This window comes from Marmota marmota, unplaced genomic scaffold, assembly GCF_001458135.2.
Source record: "Marmota marmota marmota unplaced genomic scaffold, marMar, whole genome shotgun sequence".
Classification (NCBI taxonomy): domain Eukaryota; kingdom Metazoa; phylum Chordata; class Mammalia; order Rodentia; family Sciuridae; genus Marmota; species Marmota marmota.
In genome coordinates this window covers 12,791,615-12,816,968 of record NW_026000068.1, presented here as the reverse complement: position 1 = coordinate 12,816,968, position 25,354 = coordinate 12,791,615, and the positions used below count along the sequence as shown (strand labels likewise).

Genomic DNA, 25,354 nt, shown 5'->3' with positions numbered 1-25,354 from the left:
GATGTAAAGAAACATCCTTTACAGCTATAGTGCTCTTTTTTCCATATTTATTAATCATTTTAACAGCCTTGGAATGTCAGGGTCTTCCTGAGGAAGTTAGTTCATCCTCAGGACATTATTTCCAGGCAGAGGCTGTAAACAGACACGTTAACCTAATTTTTAGGGTCAGACTGTGTCCACAACTATAAAGGGTAAATGTTTTCAATATCAGATTATTTGTCTTAAATGCTGTTGCCCAACCTCCTCCAGATTTCCTCTTTACTGTAGAAGTCAGTGTTTTCCTGTAAAACCTTCCACATAAAGAAAGGTGGTGAGTGCAGAATGAAATGCCCTTCTAGCCTGTTTGTCCCTGACATCATCAATTAATTACATGAGGTCCATGGAAGGAAGTCCTAGTACAAAGAATGAGCGACCACTCATTCCAGAGCTAAAGACCATGTTTCTGAAACAATTTGTGAGCCTCTGCAATGTTATGAGACAGGGATCTGTTTAGAAGCCTCCACTTTCCACCATGGACCCAGCGGGGTTTTTCTAAGCTGTCCACACCTGACACAGGATGCTCTGCCTTCCTCTCACCCTCCCACCTGGCACTCACCCAACCTGCTCTGCTCCTTCAGCCCAGGCTCATCTCCCTTCTCCAACCCCAGCTCTCCTGGGACACAACCCTGTCTTGTCCTGGATGACCCCTTAACTGTTCCATAAGTGTTTATTTATCCTACAAATCACTGAAGTTCCGGAAGTGGTAGATCTTGACATAAAATCAAGATGTTCCAGGAACCAAAGAGCTAACTGAAATGTTACAAAGGATGCTTAAGACAGGAAGGACAATGGGGACCCTGGGGAGCTTCAGGGTGAATATTCTACCAAAATCATTGAACCAAACCCCAAATTATTTCTGAAAATTCTTCAGGAAGAATTATCCTCTGCGTTACCAGGTTGTGGCCCCAGACTGGCTAATGGGCATATATTCTGTACCCTCTGCATGTGCCTAAGTAAACATATTTGAACTTATATAAGATCCTTGAATAAATTCCTATATAATTAAGCTACTGAAATTATGGGTTAAAAAAACTTAGGAAAGACCCATGCCCTCATTATACACATACTTAGTAATACTGAGATGAACCGGAATGTTTATGGATTCAACATACTGATTACTTGTTGAAAAGGCAAACGATGTGGAAGAAATAAAAGAATTATTTTGGACCCAGAATTAGAATATTAAAGATTAAAATTGTTTCCATCCTAAGTCTGCATGATGGTACTGAGATACTCTGAATGTCTCAAATATTACTTAAAGATCTTTAGCCATTCTGGATGATCCATTTAGGAGGATAATTCCCTCATAAAATTAATTCCAGTTCTTGAGTCTGAGGTGGTATTTGCAATTTTGTTGTACATCTCTAGACTTAGATACCAATTTTGTGGGTTCCGAGCTCTTTTAATTGCTTAAACTAATTTTTAGATGCAAATCTGACTCCTCTATTAAATCAGGCACAGTGAATCTATTATATATATATTTCTATAATATAATATATAATGTGTTCAAGTCAACAGATACGACTGGTATAGTTTTTCAAAAGTCACCTAACTCACATTTAGGCAGCAGCTGCAACAATACAAGAACCTTGGCCATGAAGCAGTGAATTGTTAATTGAAGTATCAAAACATGTTAAGTTTCAATGGTTAAAGTCTATCAAAACTTTCCTCAATGATCCTGACATTTCCAGGGAGTTAAGTTTAAAATTTAATTTTTAATGACAAAAAAAATCTGTATAATAATCTCATCACCTTCCTTATCCACAGAACAAAAGCTTACAACATCACACTTCTGATTTCAGAATCTTGTCCAGATACTAGAGCAGCCCCACCTTCCACTGACTTCCCAAATTGGATAGATGTCATTTTAGAACAATTTCTAAAGACATCTCTTCAGTGTCATTTTCTTTCTCTGTTTCTCTACTGTTTATTCCTTCTCCTATGTTAACATATTTTGCTTACTTCCTCTTGTGTCACAGGTTGAGTTTCATCCAATTGCAATAGACTGCACATGCTCTGAGATCAGTATCTTCTAATTGTAAACATGTACAATCAAAGAATAATTCCCTGGCTCAGTTTTAAACAAAATATAGTAAAATAACTATTTAATACTCTTACTTACATATACTTCAGATCCAGTCTCATGGTTAACTTCAACATCAATTTCAAACACTTCATCTGTCTGGTACACTCTGTTAAAGGCATAGTATTGGTAACCCAGAAACTAACCTTTCAATAGTTCAGTATAAAAGTTACTTGCAATATTAACTTTTGTCTTCTATAACTAAGGATTCAAAGTAAATTCCTAGATGATAGATGGGTCATGCATTTCCATAGATAATATTGGCAATGTAGACACAATTATGAGGTGGCATTGGAAAAGATACCCCTTCCTTATAAGTACTTTCAAAACATACTTTGATAGAAGCTTGTAAAAATGATTAGTATGAAAGTCTCAGTAGATTTGCATGAAAATTACTAACAAGCATTAAGAATGAATCTTAGAAGTCAGGGCTCATAGACCAACTTTGTCACTTATTAATTTTGTGACATAGGGCCATTCTGATCCTGTCTTGAATTCTCTTCTTTAATAGACATATCTCTTCCTATTTCTCAAGAGACTTATGATGATAAAACAAAGTTGAATGCAGTCATGTTTGTGAAAGCAATGGAAAAAGCCTGAAATAAGCATGTTAAAAATGTTTACTAAATTCTTTGGGTGGTTTAAAAAAAAAAAAAAAGTCTTTTAGGGAACTGGAATCCACCTTTATTAGAAGCATCCTCTTTCCCTTCTTGAGTGACACATGTGAATTTTGTTTGAAGGGTACGCCCTAGAATAAGTAGAAGATGATATAAGGAAGACAAACTGAATAAAAACAAAGCCAAATGACTGAGCTTTTTTAAAATAACTTTTCAGAATTGGCCTAATTTGGGAGCTGAAAACATGAAAAACCACAACTATATAAATAAACTGGTGATTTTAGGTTCCAGGGAAAGAACTGTCACTACACATTCTTTATAAACCAATTCTCTTCTGATGAAAGCTTAAAATGACCTTTATAGGAATTAAACAGGCAACTATAGACGAAATTAAGCAAATCTATTGAAGGCCTGTTTGTAAATGGGGAATGGGCATTGAGGTGGTGTTTCCTTCTCCAGGTAGCTAGTTAATACACTCAAGCAGGTTGAGACCCTCTTATCTTCTGAAGCAGACCCTTTCCTTCTACCAGAAGTACTGATCTATACGGGTTCAACCTTTCTCAAAGGTTTCCACCTGGCCAGCCTCAGCCCTGAAGCCAGCTCAAAATAGACAGCTAGAAATTAAGAGGACAAATGAGAATTCAACATCTTCACATACAGGAAACAACAGCTTGTCCTAATTCAATCAGCCCTCAACAACACCACATCAAACTCCTGCTCAATGATATTTTAGGTGTGCAATCTTGAGCAAATCTCTCCATTTCTCTGTGACACAAGCATTTCTTTGTAAAATAGGCGTATGAGATCAGAACATTGGCAAGATCGTTTGTAGCTCTGAAAGTCTTTGAGACTCCATAGCTGTCTGGCTTGATAATGACATTTAGAAAGCAGCAGTCGCACACATATCTTGTGGGGCCAATGATTCCAGGGTCTGAACATGAGTATGCTTGCAGAGCAGCTGAAGGAAACACTCTTCTCAGCCAGTTTGACCTTTGGATTTGACCTTTGGATTAACTGCTTCACTTTCCCCCAGATCCAGAGAAGACTGAGCTATTGAGATGCCACCCTTAAAGCCATATCCTCAGACCCCTCTGTTCTATGAAAGAAGCCAAAGCTCAGCTGGCTATCTCTCAGCTTCAGCGGGATCTAAACCCAATCCAACTGATTCTGCTCAAGACAGGCTGCCAGGAGCTCCACCCCAACCAGGGGCTGGTTGTGACTTTCACTGCTGAAGGTCAAAGGCCATTATTTCCCAAAGAGAAAGACTGAAGGAAAAAAAAAGTCAGAGAGAGAATAGCAACACAACTGGAAAGAATTAAACTGTGTCTTACAACGTTGGAACGCAGATTACGTTGGGAAAAATGGAAAATTTCCAGCTTTCTACACTTGAACCCAAACCCCCTACAGTGTCAGGAAATCAGAAACTTAAACTGTCACAAGGAATATAATGGGTTGTAAAGAAAGCATATACCACTTATCAGGGAGAAAGCCCTTGATGGCTGCCAATTCCTTAAAAGGAGTGTGTGGTTTTTAGAGTCACAAAAGTAAGATGCACAAAAGTTTTGCATGAGACTTTGGAACAGAACCCTTTCAGTAGGTCTTTTCTCATAGATTAAAATCCAATCTTATTACCATCTATGCCCACTGCCTGTAGAAGAACAGCCTATGACCCAGGGTGAATTTGCTGGAACACTGGATAGACAGTAGGAACCTAAGTCATTATCAAGAAACTGACTTGCTAGAATCACTAACAGGGGGCTTCTACCATTGGGATGGGGGATAGAACACAAAATCTGAGCACAGAATAGAGAGTAGCTAGAAAAGGCCAAGAAAAATATGTTTGGGAACCCTGAGTGTCTCTAGTCTCTCGTGACTTCCAAAACTTTATGGGAGAACATACTCTGATGAGTCAGCTCCGTGCTGGCTGGGAATGCCAGTGCAGGAACTCACTCGTGACTGCTCTCAGGCTAGTTCTGGCCCCACAGCCAGGGTGACTCAGGAGCAAATTTTGGGCTGGCAGCACCATAGCACCACACTTTGCACTGGCCAAGCCTCAGCCCTAATTGGTCTTCCAGCCACTGGTCGTCATCTCCCAGAGCTGAGAGGGCATTTTCTAAGACAAGTTTGTGATGATTTAGATACAAGTCTGAAGATCAGGTAGAGTGGCAGGTCCTCCAACAGCCCTTTTTATATGTACAATTCAACATTTGTAGTAAAATTTCCTAGTGGTGTAACTATTAACACTATCCAATTTTAGAGCATTATCCTCACCACAGAAATATGGCTGATGTCCACCTGCAGTTAATCTCCATTCACACCCACAAGCCAGGTTAAGCACATGTTAGGTGTGTGCCCTTCCCATCCCTCTACCCCATATCCTCACTTTATTTTTCAGTACACATTGAATACAGTGGTGCCTACATGTTTTCTGGTAAGGGACATTACCTGTCCCATTACCTACACGGTAGAGTGCAGATTCTAGTGTGCACACTCACCCATACACACACACACACACCACCACTACCACCACCACCACCAACAACAACAACAACCAGAGAACCAATATAGTATCTTCCCAATCTATGCTTCCCATCTGGGCAAAGCCCAGCACTACTAATGGTGCTTCCAACCCAGGTATTGTAGGCATGGCCCTGGTTTTCAAAGGCTGCAGGAAGATGAAATGTTATTCATTATACATATCACTTTTAGAAACCAACATCATGCAGACCTTTAAAACAATACAGATGAATTCAGAGGTGAAAATACAGGCAAGGATCAAGGAACTGAAGAAAATCACCATAATCCAACAGGTTCCAGAAAACCAGTTACATGCTCACCCAGCATTTTCTTAATGTGAAAGATTATAAACATTGTTCTCAAAAACAGTGGAAAGAGAATCAGAGGTGCACTTTCTAAGTGCTCTTCTGCAGTTTGTGTGAGAAGATAGTGTTTGCCAGTCTTGCATTCAGAGGTTAGCTGGCTGTAGGAAGAAACACACACCATCAGGTAAATCCTGATGACAGGATGGGGATCTGTGGAGAGACAGGTGGGGGTCTGTGAATGGGCTGTCAGCACCACCTATCCTGAGAGGAGGATCAAAGCACTGACTGCTCTGGCTTTGTCCTGAAAATAGCCTACCATGAGACAAGATATGCATGAAACACCCTTCAAACACATTTTCATTAATTAATGCTCACCCTGAGTTTATTTTTTAATATTATAAGTTTTCATTAATTGAAATTTTGTAGAAAAATGGATTCACACACACAAAGAGCAAGAGTCAACACTTCTTTAATTTTTCAAGATATAAGGAAATGTACAGCATCTTTTACATGGATGAGGCTCTTCCTCTTAAAATCTAGAAAGAAGTTCTGTATTAATTTAGTGCACTTGGAAAAAAATTCTTTTTCATAGGAACATCATAGTTTCCTGTTTTTTTCCTCCCAAGTCTACCCTCAGAATGACAAAAAATAAATACATGTCACAAAATGTATAAAACAATAGCTGAGCCTATACCTCTTCCTAAGAGAAAGACAAAACTGAAAACTTAAAGTCTTTATAGAGCTGGCACTTTAAAAAACAAACAAACAAAAAACATAAAAAGCAGACATTTTAAATGCAGAAGTCCCACAGTACCTGTCCCCAACTCTGTAACAAAGCTCATAAAGTTATATATTTTCTATTTTTGGAAAGGACAAAACAAAAGTGATATGAAAACTTTAAATCAGACAAACACAGAGATTATTTAAATGTTCAACTTTCTGTTTTCATGATCACTCAGAGAAATCATCGAAACAAGTCTCTGTATAACAATGATAGGAAGACATGATCATCTCACGGAACACGTTTCTGACAACAGAGGATCCCTATGAATGAGACTGAAGTGATTTCTACTCTGGGTCCTAAGAATGGAACTAACACAAGCAAAAGTCTAGAATCAAATAGGCAGATTTGCACATGACCCTGACTCAATTTCAAGAACAACCTAATGCCCATATTTGAACTCAGAGGCGGATGATTAAGATTGGATTGCTTCCTGTGGTTTCTCTGCATGCACTGAGGAGTTCTCTGGTTTCTCTGCCTTACAATGGTTGGTGATGTCCATCCAACAATGCTAAGGTTTTAAACACAGGAGAAAAGAATACACTTGCAAAAACAACCTATGCATTGGTCTGGGGATAAGTAATGACCAAGAAGGTAGTTCTGTGGTATCTGAAACACACCATGTCCAAAAATATGCAACGAGCAGACACACGCCAACAGAGGTGAACCATCATCATGAATTCATAGATTTTCACACAGATCAAGAGGATTCACAGAGCTCCCTGGGCCAACACCAGCCTGCAAGCACACGTTCCAGCTTTCAAGCAGCAGAAATGAACCTCAGAAAGAGAAGCTGGAAATGTGCCCCCGTGACATCCTGTGCACTTCAGAAAAGCAGGCGCTACTGGATGTCAGTTCATCAGCTGATATTCCAGTCTATCAGTGTCAAGCACTGCTGTTGACCTGGGACCACCGGGCGATTATGCTCAGAAAGAGCTCTTCTTCAGAAAAGAAGTCATTCAGTTGGGTTTAACATTAAAATACAAGAAGCTGAGTCTATCACTGGGTAAACCTTCCCCTTAAAAACTGCCATAGAAACGATTCCTCAATCAAGTAGTAACCCTAACCCTCTGTACTACTGGGAACAGTGCCATTCCCACAGGTATTTCTACAAGCAAAGAAGTCAAATTCGTCCTCAAGAATACCAATAGGACCAATCTTTGTCCTGACTGGCACGACATTTCACTTATTCTTCAAATAATCAAAAAAAACCTCCTTTGCCACTCCCAAAGGTTGGTGATTAATTCAAGTTCTACAAATTATGTGACCATGACCTTCCAATTATAGCATCCTAAATCATAGATGCATCTATGTTACTAGTTCTTGCAGGAGCTTCCAACTGTAGTGCAAGGGTTCTATAAGCCTATTGTTTTCCATACTGAAAAACAGGTATGTAATATCATAAAGTCTTCCCTTAAGTCAACCTGCTAGAGTTTCACAAAATTACAGAATTTGCCTTAGAACTGAGACACTGAAATCCTATCCCATCAAATTTGATTGGCAGTAACAACAGTGCAACCAAAAAGAAACTTGGGAGATCCTTTTTGCCTCTCCTTTTTAATAACCTCATATGCTCCCACTCAGCAGAATAGAACAAAACTCCCACATTTTCTTTGTCTTCCCAAAATAGCCAGCCTTGTAAAGGGAAGGCGCGGGATAATGAAGACCAGATGCCTACCTTCACTGGTAGCCACATTCTTCTGGGCTTTGGTCGGCGTGTGATCTGTACTTGAACTCACGTCGGATGAGATGCTTGAGCTGCCTTTGCCTAGAGAAAAGAGGATTGAGATTTTGAGTTTTGTAATTTCAGACCTGGATCGTGCCTTCCAACAGCCCCACATCAAGCCACGTCCCTCATTTCCAAGAAAGGAGCTGTGATACCAAGAATGGAGTTTATTAAGCTTTTTGTCTGATGTGTTAAAAAATCTTTGGGGAAATATCTGACCCATGTTACAGCAGAACCAAAGCTCTCCTATAATATGACTTGACTATAAACTCAGACAAGATTATAAAACATAGTCAAATATGATAACGTAATCTTGTTTTGGCATACACGTGAGTAAGAAAGTACATGTGGACAACACATCTCCTGCATTATTTTTTTTTATTTGCAACTATAAACTATGCATTTCTCAGTAAAGGAAATAAGCAAATCTAAGAATCAGGCATTATGGGAGAAGCAAGAGCCTGTTGGCTCCATAGAGCTGTATCACCTTAAAAAACAAATTCCGTTTTAATAGTTCCTTCTTTAAAAACCACCAAGACCACTTCATTTTTCTAACACAGTGATTCTCACCTGGGAATGATTTTTCTGGGCACAGAGACACTTGACATGTCTGGCATCATATTTGGTTGTCATTAATGGGGTAGAGGTGCTACCTCATCTGAAGGGCAGTAGCCAGATGTGCTGCTGAATGACTTAGAATGCATAGGACAGCACCCTGGAGAAAGAATTACTCAGCATAAATGTCTGTAGTGCTGAGGGCGAGACATTCTGGTCTAAATAATCTTGCCTAAGATCAGCAGTGAGTTTCTGCTCCTCTAAGCTTTAACATAATCATACATGTTACTATTGATAAATGTGCTCCAAATGTCATATGAAAGTCTGTAAATAGGAACCACCCTTCACTGCCCAGTAAGGAAAGTACCTAATGCCTGTGATGTGCAGACTCAAAGATGATCCCCTGACACCCATGTTCTTGTATCATCTTCTCCTCCTTGAGTGTGGGTATAACCTGTAACTAATTGACCTTTAACCAATACAACACAATATTGCAAAGTTGAAAAGATTTTGCAGATGTAATTAAATCCCCTAAAGAGCTGACTTAATTAATCTAATGAGATTAGATGAACTAGATGGATGCTTTAAGGGGATCTAGAGAGAGATCCCTCCTGATGGCCTTGAAGCTCAAATACAATGAGTTCTACTACCACAAGGAAATGAATTCTGCCAACAACCATGTGAGCTGGGAAGAGGATTCCAAAGGTCAGATGAGAGAACAGCCCTTGCCTAATCCTCTGTGAGCCCTGCAGGAAACACCCAGTGGATCCATGCCCAGAATTCTGACCCAAAGAAATGGTGGGATAACAATGTACCCCAAGTTATGCAGCAATAGAAAACTAATGCTGCATCCTAGTAACTGTATCTCAGTTGAACTCCTCACACCACAAGTGTTGATCAGAACTCTCATATGCAACTGAGAAACACTATTTCCTAATGGTCTTTTCTGCCCAGTGGTGCATGCACCCAATGCACAGAATGGTTATGTCCCTAGAAATCCATGTACTGAAATGGCATCAGGAGGTGGAGCCTTAGGGAGGAAATTAGGTCATGAGAGTGGAGCCCTCACAGGTAGGATTGGTGCCTCACCTGTCACGTGAAGAAACAAGAAGACAGCTGTAAATGAACCTCAGAAAACAATGAATCTACTGCCTCCTTGATCTTGATTTTCCAGCATCCAAAACTTTAAGGAAAAAAAAAATCTTATTCCCAAGCCACTCAGTCTATGGCATTTTGTTACAGCAGCCCAAACAGAGTAAGATAGTATACAACTCTAGAGAGGTGGAGTGAGCTCAGAGCCTAAATTCAGAGTAGAGAAGTACGTCTGGGCTTAGATTTAAAAATCTTCAGAATTGTTTTGTTCTGTTGAAAGTTATGGAACAACCTGACCTCATGTGTAATTTCACCTGAGCAGGGAAGAGAACTGGCTGCCCTTTCCTCTCTTGACACATTGAGATTTGTGGCTCTGAAACAAATCCATTATTTACTTTCCTTAGTTTGTTCCCAGCCTTCCTCTGTAAGCCTGGCAGAGTTGCCATTTATTTTCCATGGTTCACCTTTGGAGGCGGACTGACATGGGGTGGGGGGCTGGTACCCAATTAGAAGTACATCCACCTGGTCTCTGACCTCAGTCTGCCTCTCCTTTGCTTTTTGACCTTGAGCCTTCATTTCTCCCCTGGAGGCTCAGTGTCCACATCTGGTAGGGGAGGTGGCTGCACTAAATGATTCCTGATGGCTCCAATATTCTGTACTTCTACGAGTCCATTGCATTATTCTTCAAGGCCGAGCAATGCAAACACTCCCTTTAATAGGGCAGAAAACAGTAGTGCACACCACCAATACATGTACTTAAATTATTTTAATTATATTATTGCTTAGTAATGCACAAATGGAATGCTAGAAATAAACTCCATATGCTCTAGTTCTGATTCAACAGAAAACCAAAACAAAATGATGAATTAAGGACAAACAATACAACCCATAACACTCAAATTAATAGCACTGGTTTAACATGAGAGATGATGTTATTTTGCTGAGGAAAACTTGCCTTTCAAAACTCAAACACAATACTGGATGCTAAAGCCAAGGTTTCTTGGTTTGGGCATGCCTGTGCTACCCAGCAGGCACTCTCTCCTATGACAGATGACACCTCAGTGGCCCTTCATTTGGGTTGACAGTATCATCACATTTCAAAGTCTACTCCTTTCTTCCTTATCAGTCCACAAGAAGATGGGGAACTTGGACCATAGAATCTTGTGGCAGGCCTCCATTATAAAGGCAAATGGGTATACAATTATTGCCTTTTATGATTCTTAATTGATACATGATAACCAAACATCTTTACGAGTTAGTCTGATATTTGAACTCATGTGTATGATGTGTAATGACTGGGTCAGGATGACCAGTATAACCATCACCCTAAACATTCATCATTTCTTTGTGCTAGGAATATTCATTTTACAATTATCATCAACTTAAAAATGCAATACAAGACAACAAATTTCAGAGGAAATTCTCAGTCATGCCTGAGAACATGTGTGGTCATGCTTCAGGGGGCCAAAAACTCCAGTTTAAGAAAAGCTTGTGTATGAAGGAAAGGGATAGAATTGAGGAAATAATATTATTAATGTTATTCATGTAGCTAACATTGAGTGCACATGCTGTATTTTGTACTCTAATAAATACTCCAGATGCTTCATCTTATTAAATATTCACTATGCACCACGACGGAGCTTCTGAATCTCTTTTTCATTATTGCCCTCAAAACTTTTTAGTCTTTTTTTTCTAATTACCCACGTGAACTTGTGACACCACTGATATACTGTATATCTGTGTGTGTGTGTGTGTTTGTGAGTGTGCACTTGTGCATGATCTCTGCTTTATGGATAAAAAAGGGTAATAAAGTGTTTTTCCTCCAAGAACCACTTTTTGTCCCTAGGCAGCAATACTACATCCATTGAGAATGTACGTCCTTAGAAAAGGACATTTTAAAAATACCTGAGCATCTAAGCCTTTAAGAAATTAAGGAGAGCAAGATTACAGAGAGATAAATACAGTTGATTAGTTGATTGTCATTAGTTGATTGTGATTTTACAGAACTACCTACCTCAAACTAAAAGTGAATTAGTGAATTCTGAATCACTGCTCTAGTGGGAAATTCAGGGAGAGGTGAAATATTTATCATTTCTTTGAGTTGGAAAATTTACTTTACAATTATGTGTGGACCTCTGGTCACATTTGTCAACTGACTAATACATGAGTTCATGTTATGCTTGTTTGTCTTCGAAGACTTCCAGCTTAATGTTCCAGCTCAACTCATTAATGTTGAGCTGAGGGTCAGGGCACTGTATCTCCCATCTGAATGGGCTTGTCTAACACAGGTGGGGGATATCACAATTTCCTTGCTTTTGGAGACACAAGCCAGTTCTTCTGCAGGATACCTGGGATCCATTTTAAGTAGTAAACTGGACCAATAAAATGATAAAAAGAAAAAAAAATAGGTGCTAAATAGACTACAAAAGGGACACTTATGTATAATATACAAGCTAAGATTAAGATATATTCCATGTTTTTTTTTTCTTTAATTGATTTTATTTTTTAAATACATGACATCAGGATGCATTGCAATTCTTATTACACATATAGGGCACAATTTTTCATATCTCTGTTTGTATATAAAGTATGTTCATACCAATTCATGTCTTCATACATGTACTTTGGATAATGATGTCCATTACATTCCACCATCCTTGCTAACCCCCTGCCCCCTTTCTTCCCCTCCCCCCCCTCTGCCCTATCTAGAGTTTGTCTATTCCTCCCAGGCTCCCCTCTCCCTACCCCACTATGAGTCAGTAGCCTTACATCAGAGAAAACATTTGGCATTTGTCTTTTTGGGATTGGCTAACTTCACTTAGCATTATCTTCTCCAACTCCATCCATTTACCCACAAATGCCATGATTTTATTCTCTTTTATTGCTGAGTATTATTCCATTGTGTATATATGCACATTTTTTTTTATCCATTCCTCTACTGAAGGGCATCTAGGTTGGTTCCACAGTTTAGCTATTGTGAATTATGCTGCTATAAACATCGATGTGGCTGTGTCCCTGTAGTATGCTGTTTTTAAGTCTTCTGGGTATAGATCAAGGAAAAGGATAGCTGGGTCAAATGGTGGTTCCATTCCCAGTTTTCCAAGAAATCTCCATACTGCTTTGCAGTTCCACCAACAAAGTATGAGTGTACTTTTTCCCCCCATCCTAGCCAACACTTAAACCCCCAGCTCTCACCATGCACAAAACTCAAGGACCTAGGAATTAAACCAGAGACTCTGCATCTAATAGAAGAAAAAGTAGGCCCTAATCTCCCTCATGTGGGATTAGGCCCCAACTTCCTTAAATAAGACTCCTTTAGCACAAGAATTAAAATCAAGAATCAATAAATGGGGTGGACTCAAACTAAAGTTTCTTCTCAGCAAAATAAACAACCTGTAAGGTGAATAGAGAGCCTACATCTTGGGAGCAAATCTTTACCCCTCACACATCAGATAGAGCACTAATTTATAGGGTATATAAAGAACTCAAAAGGCTAAGCACCAAAAAAACAAATAACCCAATCAATCAATGGGCCAAGGACCTGAACAGATACTTCTCAGAAAAGAATATACAATCAATCAACAAATATATGAAAAATATTCCATGCTTTGATAATTACGTCCAAATAAATTCTACTGTCAAATACAACCGAAAAGAACAAATTTAAAAGAGAGAGAGAGAGAGAGAGAGAGAGAGAGAGAGAGAGCTGAAATAAGAACGTAAAGCATCACATCAATCAACTTCACCTAAGAACCTGTTCTTGGGACACTCAAAGTTTTCAACACTTTGTGCATGTTTGTGATTGACCCCAAAGTGCCATGAGTATTGATTTGTGGACTACAGATAAATTGTACCAAGTAGGCAAGTACTCAAATACAGAATCTGCAGATAATGAGGATTGACTAGGTATTATCTTGTCTAACATGGATCAGCAAATAATTTTTGCAGCTTGTTACCTTTTCAGGTAGACTGGGAAGGGTGGCATCTACTGAAGGGCATCTAGGTTGGGATCAATAAGCCTGGGTTTTCTGTAACCTAAACTTTCTTAGTTCCTTCAGCTATAAAAGGGGTGTGTGTGGGGGGGGTCAATTCCTGCTTCATAGTGTTATGTAAAGACCAAATAAAATAATCCAGACATATTCTTTGGAACAGTGCAGGCGCCTAGAAGCACCCAACAGCTTAGTATCATGAAGTTCATGTTTTAGAGACTATTAATATTCTTCTTTCTTTCTTGGTCCTGGAAGCATAACCCCCTTGAGTTAAAGTGGGCTGGTACTGGGGAAAGGGTGTACAGAGAAGAAATGCTATAGAATGAACTTGGAGTTTAAACAATAAAAGGTAATCGGGAGGGAATATTCAGCCTCTAACATCCCCCAAAGAGAAATCCGCAGTACCAAAGTATTCCTGCCAGCCAAGCTGTTATCTTAGGAAGGAAATGGCTACATTTCTTGGCTCCTTTATCAAATTAAGGGCCAGACCTCTCAGAATAGACCCTGGAATTGTACATGAAAAAATTTCAGGTGAGAGAGAACAGAGTAGCAGAAGTCCCTCCACCTCCACCCCATCCCAGAGGGACACTGGGAAAGACTGAAGCCTGGTTTCCCCTCTCGGCTTCTCCTGGAAATAGGGAAGGTGTGTTGAGTAGGGCAAGGGGCACTGTCAACCTCACCCCATAATTAGGACAGTGGCAGGTTTGGGGGTGGGGGGCTGCTCATCCTCCCACTGGAAGCCAGGCTGCAAGGCAAGGCTGGGCTCTGGGGGCTCAGGCTGCAGCTTTAGCAAGTCAACGGGTTCCCTGGTAACACTGAGGAGACCCCAAGCCAAAGAGATGGGCTGTGGGCTTGCCCAATAGAGTCAACACAATGGACAGAAGTGCTTCTATGACATGACAAGACGGCAGATTGCTGCACCAGAATCCGAGGGGACCCAGACAGACCAGAGCAGACACTCCATATAAGCAAGGACTAATGGTGTGGGGTTTACACTCTAGCTGCAGATTTTTTGGCATCCTGTAGGTATGGCTCAGCAATCTTGGTTCCAACATGTCCTCCAGGTGATTCTGTTGCCTCAAGTTTGAGAAGCTCCCAACAGGTACCGATGCCTGACCTCCCTGAGCAGTGCTGAGAACCCAGTAAGAAGCGGCAAAGTGCTCAGCCCAAGGTGTCACACACAACCAAGTGTTTAATAGATGCCAGCCCTGTCTTTACTACCCACTATGGCTGCCTATTGTGTGCAGTTGGAGTAATGGGACTTTTGTGGTTTGGAGGATGGCCACTGGAATCAGAGCAGGCTTCAAAACCACCTTCCACCATTTCCAGGCCACGTCTATACCTGTGAGCAAGTCTCTCAAACTCTAACCTGTTTCCACCTACATGGAAGGATGAAACCTCTTCCACCTTCCCCAAATGGCACCCAAGTGCCTCCGGTACATGACTTATTTATTTTACATAACTGGGTCACTTAATTGTCAGTTTTGGTAGGTTTGAAATCTGCAGGCCACTGGGCCCCGAAAACTCAGGCAGACACTGATGCTATAACCTGGGGGCAGATTTTTTTTTTTCCCAGTAAACCTTGATTTTTGCTTTTAAGATCTTCAAGTAAAGGTGGGGGGAGGGGGCATTCATATTATTATTAAAGACAATCTCTTTTACTTACTGTCAACTATTTGTAGTTGTTGATCTCATTTACAAAACAGCTTCACAAACACACCTTGGACTAAATAACCGGGTGCTATAAATTGGCCAAGTTAACACATTTTAATCAGCTATTTTGCTAAAAGGATCTGACCAGAAGAATTTTAGGGGCAAAAAGTCCATTTAGGAGCTCACAGTTTGGGAGGTCTTAGTCTATAAAAGAGCGGTTCCAACCCTTGGGACTCAGGTGAGGTAGGACATCATGGCGGAAGAATGTGACAGAGAGAAACAGCTCCCATGAAGATAAGAAAGCAAAGAGACTCCACTTTCTGATACAAACATATACTCCCCAGCCACGCCCCCATGAACCACCTCCTCCAACCACAACCCACCTGCCTCCAGTTCCCAGCCAGATATTCCCATCAGGGATTGATTCACTGATTAGGTTAAAGCTCTAACCCAACCATTTCTCTTCCCAACCTTTTTGCATCGTCTCACAAGGGAGCTTTTGAGGGACACCACATCTAACCATGACAACACATAACACAAGCCATCACCATGCCAGACCCACAGGATTTTAAACACCGAATCTACCACCTCCCAGCAACCTATCCAGCAGATGTGTCAAACTCTCTTAGCTTCAGTGTCTTCACAAAATAGACATAAACACACACAAAAAGCAGCAACCAGTTTCAGCTACTAACAATGGGGAGAATTACACATGCTTCAGAATTAGGGGAAGGTTGCTATGAGGAGAAACTGAACTAAATTATGCATACAAATTATTCAATCACATCCGCACTGCGAGCTATTAACATGGCCCCATTTATCACAGTTTAATTCACACTGGGGAACAAGAAATGAAATTTAAAACAACGATTATTTTACTATCCTATGCAATAGTAAATAAATATATAAATAATATATGGTTTTGTTCAGCTTTTTCGCTGCTGTAACCAAAGACTTGACAAGAACAATTTTAGAGGAGGAAACATTTATTGGGTGCTCAAGGTTTCAGAAGTCTCAGTCCACAGACAGCTGATTCCATTGCTCTGGGTGCAAAGTGTAACAGAACATCATGGCAGAAAGGTGTGGTGGAGGAGAGCAGCTCAGGACATAGCAATCAGGAAACAGAGAGATTGGCTCCCCAGGGACAAAACACAAACCACAAAGGCACACCCCCAGTGACCTACCTCCTCTAGCCACACTCTGACTACAGTTACCACCCAGTTAATCAATTCAACTGAATTAATACTGATTGAGTTATGAGAGCTATAACCTATCATTTCACCTATAAACTTCCTTGCATTATCTCACACATGAGCTTTTGGGGGACACCTCATATCTAAACCATAACACACTCATTAAATTGTATATATTCTATACATTCAGCAAAAATTCTTCAAGTATAAACAAAGTTGACAATTCTATTCAGTAATTGCTTTATCTATATTAAAGTTGTCTATTTGATCAATGACTAAAACCCCATTTGGGGCTATTAGTATAGTTCCTGTTGGGTTTGGTAAAGTTTTCTCCTTCATTTAATTTCCTCCCAAGTGAGCTACAAGTCCAAATCAGGACAATTGAACAAACAAAAAGAATTAGGTATCAGATACAAACAAACATCAAAACAAAGGAAAACTGGGTAATACACTGACACAGGCAAATATGATTTGTAATGGGTTAACATATATGCATATAATTCCAAATTGTACCACGGAGACATCAGTTTGTGGATCAATCTTTTGGGTCACTTGAGACAAACTATTAACCTAGGAATGTTAGCAGAAGAATGTGCTAGTCTTATATTCCAATCAAACGGTTCCTCTGGGCTTTCTGTTGGAGCGTGCCAGGTTTTTCTAATGTTTGAAGATCAAGAGAATATTCTTTAAATGGAAACCTTCTTAGTGAGGGATTTCAAATTTCTTTTAATTTAAAATTTCCCATGTGTAAAACGCAAAAACTAAGCTTTTCCTCTTTTCTCATTCTTAGTACCCAGGCTGATTTTGTAAGTGCATTTATATAAAACAAGGAGACAGTAAGAATTTCTACAGTGATCTATAGAACCAAGCAAAGGAAAGGTGTAGAAAAGAAAAATCAATACATGACAAAAAATGAATCAATGGGGTCTTTTGATTTCTAACATTAAGAGTCCAAAATATCTCATACAAAAATTGATTCACTATATGAATTCCAGACTGTGTGCCCTATGTTGATCACATGGATTATAACCGCAGACTTCTAACATGAAATCCACAAACAAGTCCATGAGCCCATGTGGTGGCCTCAGTCCCATATTTCCTGCTTCCCTCCACAACCTTACTTTCAAGCTGCTTCTGGTAGACCACAGGAGCCTGGTTTAATAATAAATGTCCATACCAAAGGAAAGAGAATTTTTTTCCAATATCTCACACAATTAGATCAAGGGAGCACTGGGTCATATTTGTGTATTGAATTCACTGTCATTTTCCTGATTCTTATCTTGAGAAATTTTCTTATCTTCTTTGATCCATAGTTTAAATATCTATATAAAAAGAATAATAATATTAGTTATCTCAAGGAATGATCTGCCTTAATCCCTGGCCCAGGTGCATATTCGTTTTTGGAAAGAAACTGAACACATATTGTAAAAATGTATTAGCTCTTTCAGGCCAAAGGGAAACAATTTGATAGATGACTTCTCCAGGGCTGGAGGCCTGGAAGTGGAGTGAAATGAGGAGAAATAGAACCCTGAGCTCTCAGCTTCATTTTATTGTGAGTGGAAAACATTAAATGGTGCCTTTGTTTCATTCTTTGCTCTCTTCTGCAAAAATTGGAAGCAGGGGCCGAGAAGGAAGAGGAGATAAAAAGAAATTAATTAAAAGGGGGAATTGTCAGAGTTGTGCTGGTTCTTTTGCTTTTCAAGCTGTTTGATAATCTACCTGGTTCTTTTTCTACTTCAGTTTCCCAAATCACCTGACCCACAACCTCAGTCAGGTCCAATGAGCAGGATACACTGGTCGAGAAGTGCTGCAATTCAGGCCATGGCTAGCAAGGATGATGTACTCAATGAGCACCTGCTTCACCTCGAAGCACAGTGCCCAGCCTGGGACAGGGTCCCTTCCTAATTCTTAAGAAGCAGCCCTCCTGATGGGTTTTACTTGAAGCCTGAGAAAGTCCAAGTACACATCTCAGCATTCGCTGCACTGCCAAGTGGCAAAGTGAAGTCACCATGCCAAAGCAAGACCTGATTCAAGGTATTGGCTTTTAGGTATTTCTTTTAAGTTGTGGTCAAATACATGTAACATAAAATTTCCCATTTAATCACCCAAGTGTACAATTCAATGGCATTAATTATATTTATGTGTCAAACCATCACCAATTAGTAACATTTCCAAAATGTTTTATTCACCCTAAATAGTACGTCTCCAGAACCATTTAGCAAAAACTGCTCACTCCTCTCTCCCCAACCTCAGGTCGCCTGCATCTGCTTTCTGTGTCTATGAACCTGCCTATTACAGGTAACTCAGATGAGTCGAACCACACAGTGCTCTCCTTTTGTGCCAGGCCACTCACCATAATGCCTTCATTGTTGTTTCATAGACTCATCACTTCCTGGCTTTCTATGCTGAATACTATTCGACCGTGTGCTTATAATACTTTCGTCTATTTGTTTGTCTATTTGATGGACACTTGGAGAGCTTCCATCCTTTAATTATCATGAATAGCATTGTAATAAGAGGGTGCTGGTTTTTTACTACAAAGGGTTGTTAACTTCTGAACTTCTAGTGCATGTTTCCAGTTGAAATCAAATCTTGAGTGCTATGGCTGGAGCAGATGAAAAAAGTACACAGAGTTCTTCCAGGAGAGAAATGGGACAGCCCTACTGCTGAGGCAGCAACTCCTCCAGGGCCATTTAAAACTCTACTGCTGCCCGGGGTGGACAGAGAGCTAGGGGTTGAGAGGAATGGAATGTAAGCAAATGATTCCACAAAGCATTGTGTTACCTCCGAGCAGGGCAGTGCTGCTGGTCACGAAGAGTCCAGAACAGCCAAATGTCACAGGGCTTGGGCAGAGCATTAGGGTCCAAACACACACCTGATGCAAAGCTCTACTCTTCAATGACTGGCACTGAATGGCCAAGGAATACCTTGGGGTTTCCCCTTTGTCACCTATATGGAGACCCTCCACTGTCGCTGTAGGAAAGTCAAGAGCTACAGCTTCCAGTGAGATATCACTGAAGAACTGTCCCATCTGAAATCACATAAGCAGAACCAACACTTGGTGTGTCGAATGGTGGCATCACATGTTAAATGGTGGCATTAAAAGCACATGACCCCAAAGTAAGCACTGTGCTTGGCATATTAGGGACATTTTGTATATACATGTTAAATGACCCCAGGAATAAATTGGAAATTGACTTCTAATGTGCAATAGTTCTGGTCCCACAGTGCCTCCTGATGAGCATTATGCCTTCCCTGCAGGCACCATTCAAATCTATGCTATCCTAACAGAGTCTTTACACAAAGGCTATATGCAGAGGATGCAAGACAGAACTTCCGAAATGTACAGATTCCCAGGGGTGACAGGCCATACAGTCCTCTGTATTAGTTTACTAAAGATGCTGTAATAAATTGCCACTAACTGAATGGTTTAAAATAACCAAAAAAAAATGGGTATCTTACAGTTATGAAAACTATAAGTTTGAAATCTAGGAGTCAACAGGACCAGCTCCCTCCAGGGGCCCTAGAGGGATTGTCTCTGGCCTCTATCCCAGCCACTGGTGGTTCCTGGCAACCCTTGGCACTCCTAGGCTTGTGGCAGCATAACACCAATCTCGGCATCCGTCAACATGAGTCTGTCTTCTCTCTGTGGGTCTTTGGTCCTTTTCTTATAAGGACACCAGTGATATTGGACTAGGGTCACCCTACCTGGTGTATCTTCATCTTAACTAATTACATCCACAACAACTTCATTTCCAAATAAGGCCATATTCTGGTGTTCCACGAAGAACGGGAGAGGGGTGGAGAGGACACCATTCAATCCAGTAAGTATTCCAACACCACTTTCTACAGAATTAAGCAGAGAGCATTAAAATACATCCTGAGACTCTTCTATGAGTATCTGCTCAAGTTTCATTGTATGGTGGCATTATTGGGGGGTGGAAAAGAAGGATTAGCAAGTAAGACTTAATGTATCATGGAACATAAGGAGTCTAAGAGTCCCCCAGCTCGTGAAAAAGCAAGTACTTGGCACACAAGCACACACGGTTTCATGCTGAAAAGAGCAGACAATATTTCAGTATTGGCATCAGGGCTGAGCTTGCTCTCCCAAAAGTACACACACACCTAAGGGCCTGTAGGCAATGTTGAAGGAGTTAACACAGATGCCTGCTGACACAGAGACAGATGCTGCTGCTGCGGCTGACAGATGGTGCCTAACAGCTGGGTTTCTGAACAGAATAACGAAAGGATCAAAACCATGGACAGGCTAAAGGATACGTACATTAACCCAAGAATTTCCATTGTAACATGAGTCACTCAAAACTCATTCTCATGCTAAAAGCAACATCATTACAATTTGTGCCAGCATTTAATCACCCTCCCCAAAGTTCTGAAGGATTTCTGTGACCCAAAGATCATGAGAAGACTGTTTTGCTGCATCTAGACATGTGAGGAGAGGCCAGCCTTCTTCCTGAGGCTCATGCTATTTCAGCATGGTCGGCAAACCCTGCGCAGACCTCTGAAGCCCTGTGCTCCTTCCCTGGCATCAAGAGCCTCTGGAATCAACAATCCTGTAACTGCCACTTCCAGTTCACTCATTATTTCATTCAGTATCCCATGGCACACACAATTCCATGACTAAGAGTCTGGTCCTGGAGGGGTTACCTGCAGGACTTTGAAGGTAGGAAAAAAGTAGACAAAACCAACATCGCCTTTTAACAGAGTGGAGTGAAGCAACAGGTGGCATTTCCCTTTGGGCCTTTGGGTTTTCTGTGGCTCAGTCCTGGGGATTTGGTCAGTTACAGACCAGTGCACCTTACTGGCACTTACTGATTTCAGGGTTTTATACAAAGTGTTTGCACATGCATTTACAGTAATTATCACTGATGACTAACCTAAGTCAGTGCAAATTCCAAATAAGAAATCCACTAAATAGCTTCTATTCTCCTCCTTTCAGTCACAGCAGGGATCCTACCACCATTGAAAGGGGAAAAGGGACTTCATATTCAAGATCTTTATCTTACTTAATACAAAACAATCCTAGGATCTCATTATGTGTTCCATCTTACCTTGTCTACTTGCTAAAGAATCAGAGGCAAAAGTCTCTTGTTGAGATTCTATATAAGGAAACTTAAAAAGATTCCAACAGCCCCGAGTGGTGGAGGATTGTACAAACAAGTTTTCCTTGTACAGAGAAGATACTGGAACCAAATACACTTGAATGGAGAGCATGGAACTGTATTCAAATCCTCACTTGCCTCTGACTAGCTGGCAAGCCCCAAAGAAGTCCTTGGGTACTTCTTGACTTCATCCTCACCTCTGATGGGGGACAGCAAGACAAGTGGGATCTTCTTGGTCCCCAAATAAGTATCCCAGTTTTCTATCTGCCAAGCCCCTGAAGAATATCCTCATTCTCCTCCCACAACTCTTCCCTCTCCTTGGAGTGGGGGGCTTTTTCCTTAGGGCCATGGTGAGAAGTTGCCTTTCTATTCTATGTGGCAGCTCTTCTCTCTTCTGCTTGGGAGCATCTCTGAGCACAGGGCGATAGATAGAGGGTGAATGGCAGCATCCGAGCACCTCATGGATTGCTAGACTGCTCTGGCTTCCAGAGCTAGAAGGAGGCAGGGCCAAAGAGTGCCGTGAGCACAGCGATAGCCCCATCTCTGAAACCACTCCTTCCCCCGGCTTCGTGCCTTAACAATGGAAAGACTGATCTCATCTGTTTCACCAGGGAACTCTGCCTGTCCTAAGCCCATCAACAGAGACCCATCCTCATGGCCCAGCATTATTTTAAAGTGAGTCTGACCTTCATGCTTTCTCTTTTGCACATGCTCATTTGCCTTTCACCTCTCACCATGAGAGCACAGAAAAATGGCTCTCACACAGCCATGCCCTTGGATTTCCCAGATTCCAGAATCATAAGGAAAAAAATGTTTATTTACTTATAAATAACCCAGTCTACGACATTCTGTTATAGCAACAGAAAACGCACTAAGACAAAAGAATTCACTTCATCTGTGATGAAGATGGAGATGGCAACATAGAGAGAAAGAAACCAGGTAAGGAATCAGTGAGACATTAGCAGTACAAGGCAACTTACTACTGGATTCCTCAGTTATATGAATCAGTAAAGGACAAAGAGTCGTCTGTCTGATGCACCTGGGCAAGTATGCTGGAATGGCAGCGATTTTGTGATAACTAAAATTATAAATTGAGTTTAAGAAAAAAATGTCATCCTTTTTTTCTATGTGAAAGGGACGCTTTCTAACTTAGAGACTGAGTCTATGAAAAGCTGAATAAATATAAAATCATAATTATAACAGTGATGGACAGTAATGTTTTCACTAAACAAAAAAGTTAAAACAGAAGCAGTATACTTGGCCACACGTTAAATCCAATAAGGCTTCCAGACCCTGGGAGATAGTTTAATTTGCTCTAGGCAAAGAACAGATGACTTGGTATGTCTTTCTTCTTTTAAAAATTTTAATTCAACTTCCATCTATAATCTATGTTGTATTTTTGAAAGCTTTAGGCAGTAAAAAAAAAAATTCCTCCCTAAATTTTGCATTTAGAGCCCTTTTATCATATAAATTGTGGTCACAACCTAAGTTAAGGTTTACAGGAGCTAGTGAAGGGAAAGGTCTGCCTTCTATAAAAGAAAATACGTTAAGCAAAATCAATCTTGCCTGAAACTTGAATCATTCTTGAATACAGCAATTTAGGAGCTAAGCTCTTCTCTCTTCTGGAAATACAATAGTTTTGCCTTTTGACCAAAATAGATCAAATTCTCCAGGGATAGATAGCTGTTGTTTCTTTTCTCATTCGCTTTCCTGAAGTGCTGATTCTTGGTTGATAACCATAAAAATTCTTTCCCCAAACTGTTTCAGCACAAAGGTATCACTTCATCGATAAAGGTGTCAGGAACATTCTCCCATCCACACCAAGGATGAACGGGAACCAAGGATTTACAATTTCAATCTTCATGCTAAAGCCTGTCTCTACTCTAGTCCATCTTCCTTTACCTCCTTATGAAATGTACTGTCCTCATCTGAAAAAGCAAGCTGCACTCGATGGATGTATTGTGTGGGACCCAGGTAGAAATGCTAGAGCTTATTTATGTTATGAGTGTGTTCATAAAGACTTTGTTGGAATGGAATTTATAGGCCTTTAACTCGTTTAAATAGGAAGGAAGAATTTCAGGCATGTGAGATGGTATTTTTTTCCTCAATATGATACTATCTAGGGAGATGTTTTCAAATATATGGCTTGGGACAGGCAGAATAATATTACTGGCCTCAAGATTTATATATCTTTTATAAAAATGAGATGGAATCAAAAATTTTGGCATGTTTCCTCTCTTGCCCTTCTCACCCTAACACATGAGAGATAGAGACAGGAGAGTGCAGAGTTCTGTGCTTTTTTCTATTCTCTTTTCTCTCTGCAACAGTCACATTTGTGACCCATGGTCATGAAAAGGTGTGGGTATGAGGGCTTTCTCACCACCAACCAGCCAGCGAGCGATTGACGCTGGGACACTCTCCAGTTGGGTATCCCATATTCCACTCTACCTGAACAGAGCATCAGATCCCACTGGTTGAGGGCTCAGCTTGAGATTCCCTTACTTCTGTCACCCACTGGCTACAAACTAGGTCCTCATGGTCTTCTCCTTGGATTTGATTAATTTGCAAGGATGATTCATAGAATTTGAGCACACACTATGTTTACTGGTTTATTATCAAGGTTAGCACAAAGAATGGAGATAAGAGATGCATAGGGCAAGGCTATGTGGGAAGGGGTGAGCGTCTTCCATACTAGCATGGAGAATGCAATCCTCTAGAAACTTCCATGTATTTGCCTAGCTAGAAGCTCCCAGAGGTCTATTGGACTGGGACTTTGTAGAGGCTTCAATACACACCATGATTGATTCATCCTGGTGGTCACCACCTCCGTCTTCAGACCTCTCCTGTCTGAAGACATCGATGGGTGGGGCTGAAAGTTACCACCCTCTAATCACATGATTGGCTCCCCTGCTAACCAGGCCCCTCCTTGTGGCTGTCCAGGAACTGCCGCCCACCAATCACCTTGTTAGTATACAAAGGACACTTGACACTCTTGAGACTTACGGGCTTCAGGAACACTGTATCAGGAAACCAGATGAAGACCAAATACACATTCCAAAATATCATATCCCTCCTTCTTCATCTTTCCAAGATGTCCCCAACCCCAAAACCCACCTCATCAGATCATGTCACCAGCCCTGTTTACAATCCTCAACAGTTTCCTACTGTGTTTGGTGTGAGCCTGAATGCTGTTCTATGACCAAGAGACTGTGTGATAAGCAGCTGCCTCCCTCCCCTGAGATTTGCCCCAGTGGCCGGCAGAGAAGGGCTCCTTCTATCCAGATCATAGCTCTCCACAGCACCAGGGGCTTGTAGACACGAGGTAATAAACCAGGTCATGGTTATTATGTTAACATGGTCTCTATAATTTTAATTTATCCAAATTGTGAAACTAACAAGTTTTTAAAATACAAAAATAAAATAAAAAACAGAAAAATAATATGGACTGATGAGACAAATAATATGATTGGTGAAGAGCCTAAATGTTAAGCACTTAATGGAGATGCCATTTGAAGTACTTAAAGTTCACTAAAAAAAAAAAAAAACTATAACAATTTATTGCTAAGTTGAAATGTAGCTGATATTAAGGGGAAAATAGGCAAGTGAGAATAGATGAGAAAAATCAAGTAGTAAATGTGATATATATATATATATATATATATATATCTGTCTCTTATACACATC

At 40.6% G+C, this 25,354-nt stretch overlaps 1 protein-coding gene across 2 annotated transcripts in view; it reads right to left on the bottom strand.

Annotated features, from left to right (window-relative positions):
* The window catches only part of Fbxl7 (F-box and leucine rich repeat protein 7), a 372,986-nt gene that overhangs the window by 256,323 nt on the left and 91,309 nt on the right, over positions 1-25,354 (bottom strand). The window contains exons 1-3 of one of the 2 annotated variants that reach the window (XM_048814013.1): positions 9,713-9,956; positions 8,639-8,783; positions 8,021-8,110 (exon numbers count right to left, since the gene is read on the bottom strand). Coding sequence is in view for 1 of the 2 variants with exons in the window: in XM_015490464.2 (XP_015345950.2) it covers positions 8,021-8,110 (90 nt within the window). In the remaining variant the exon portion in view is untranslated. Of the gene's footprint in view, positions 1-8,020; positions 8,111-8,638; positions 8,784-9,712; positions 9,957-25,354 lie in introns of those variants that run through there. The other variant, XM_015490464.2, reaches the window with a different exon arrangement.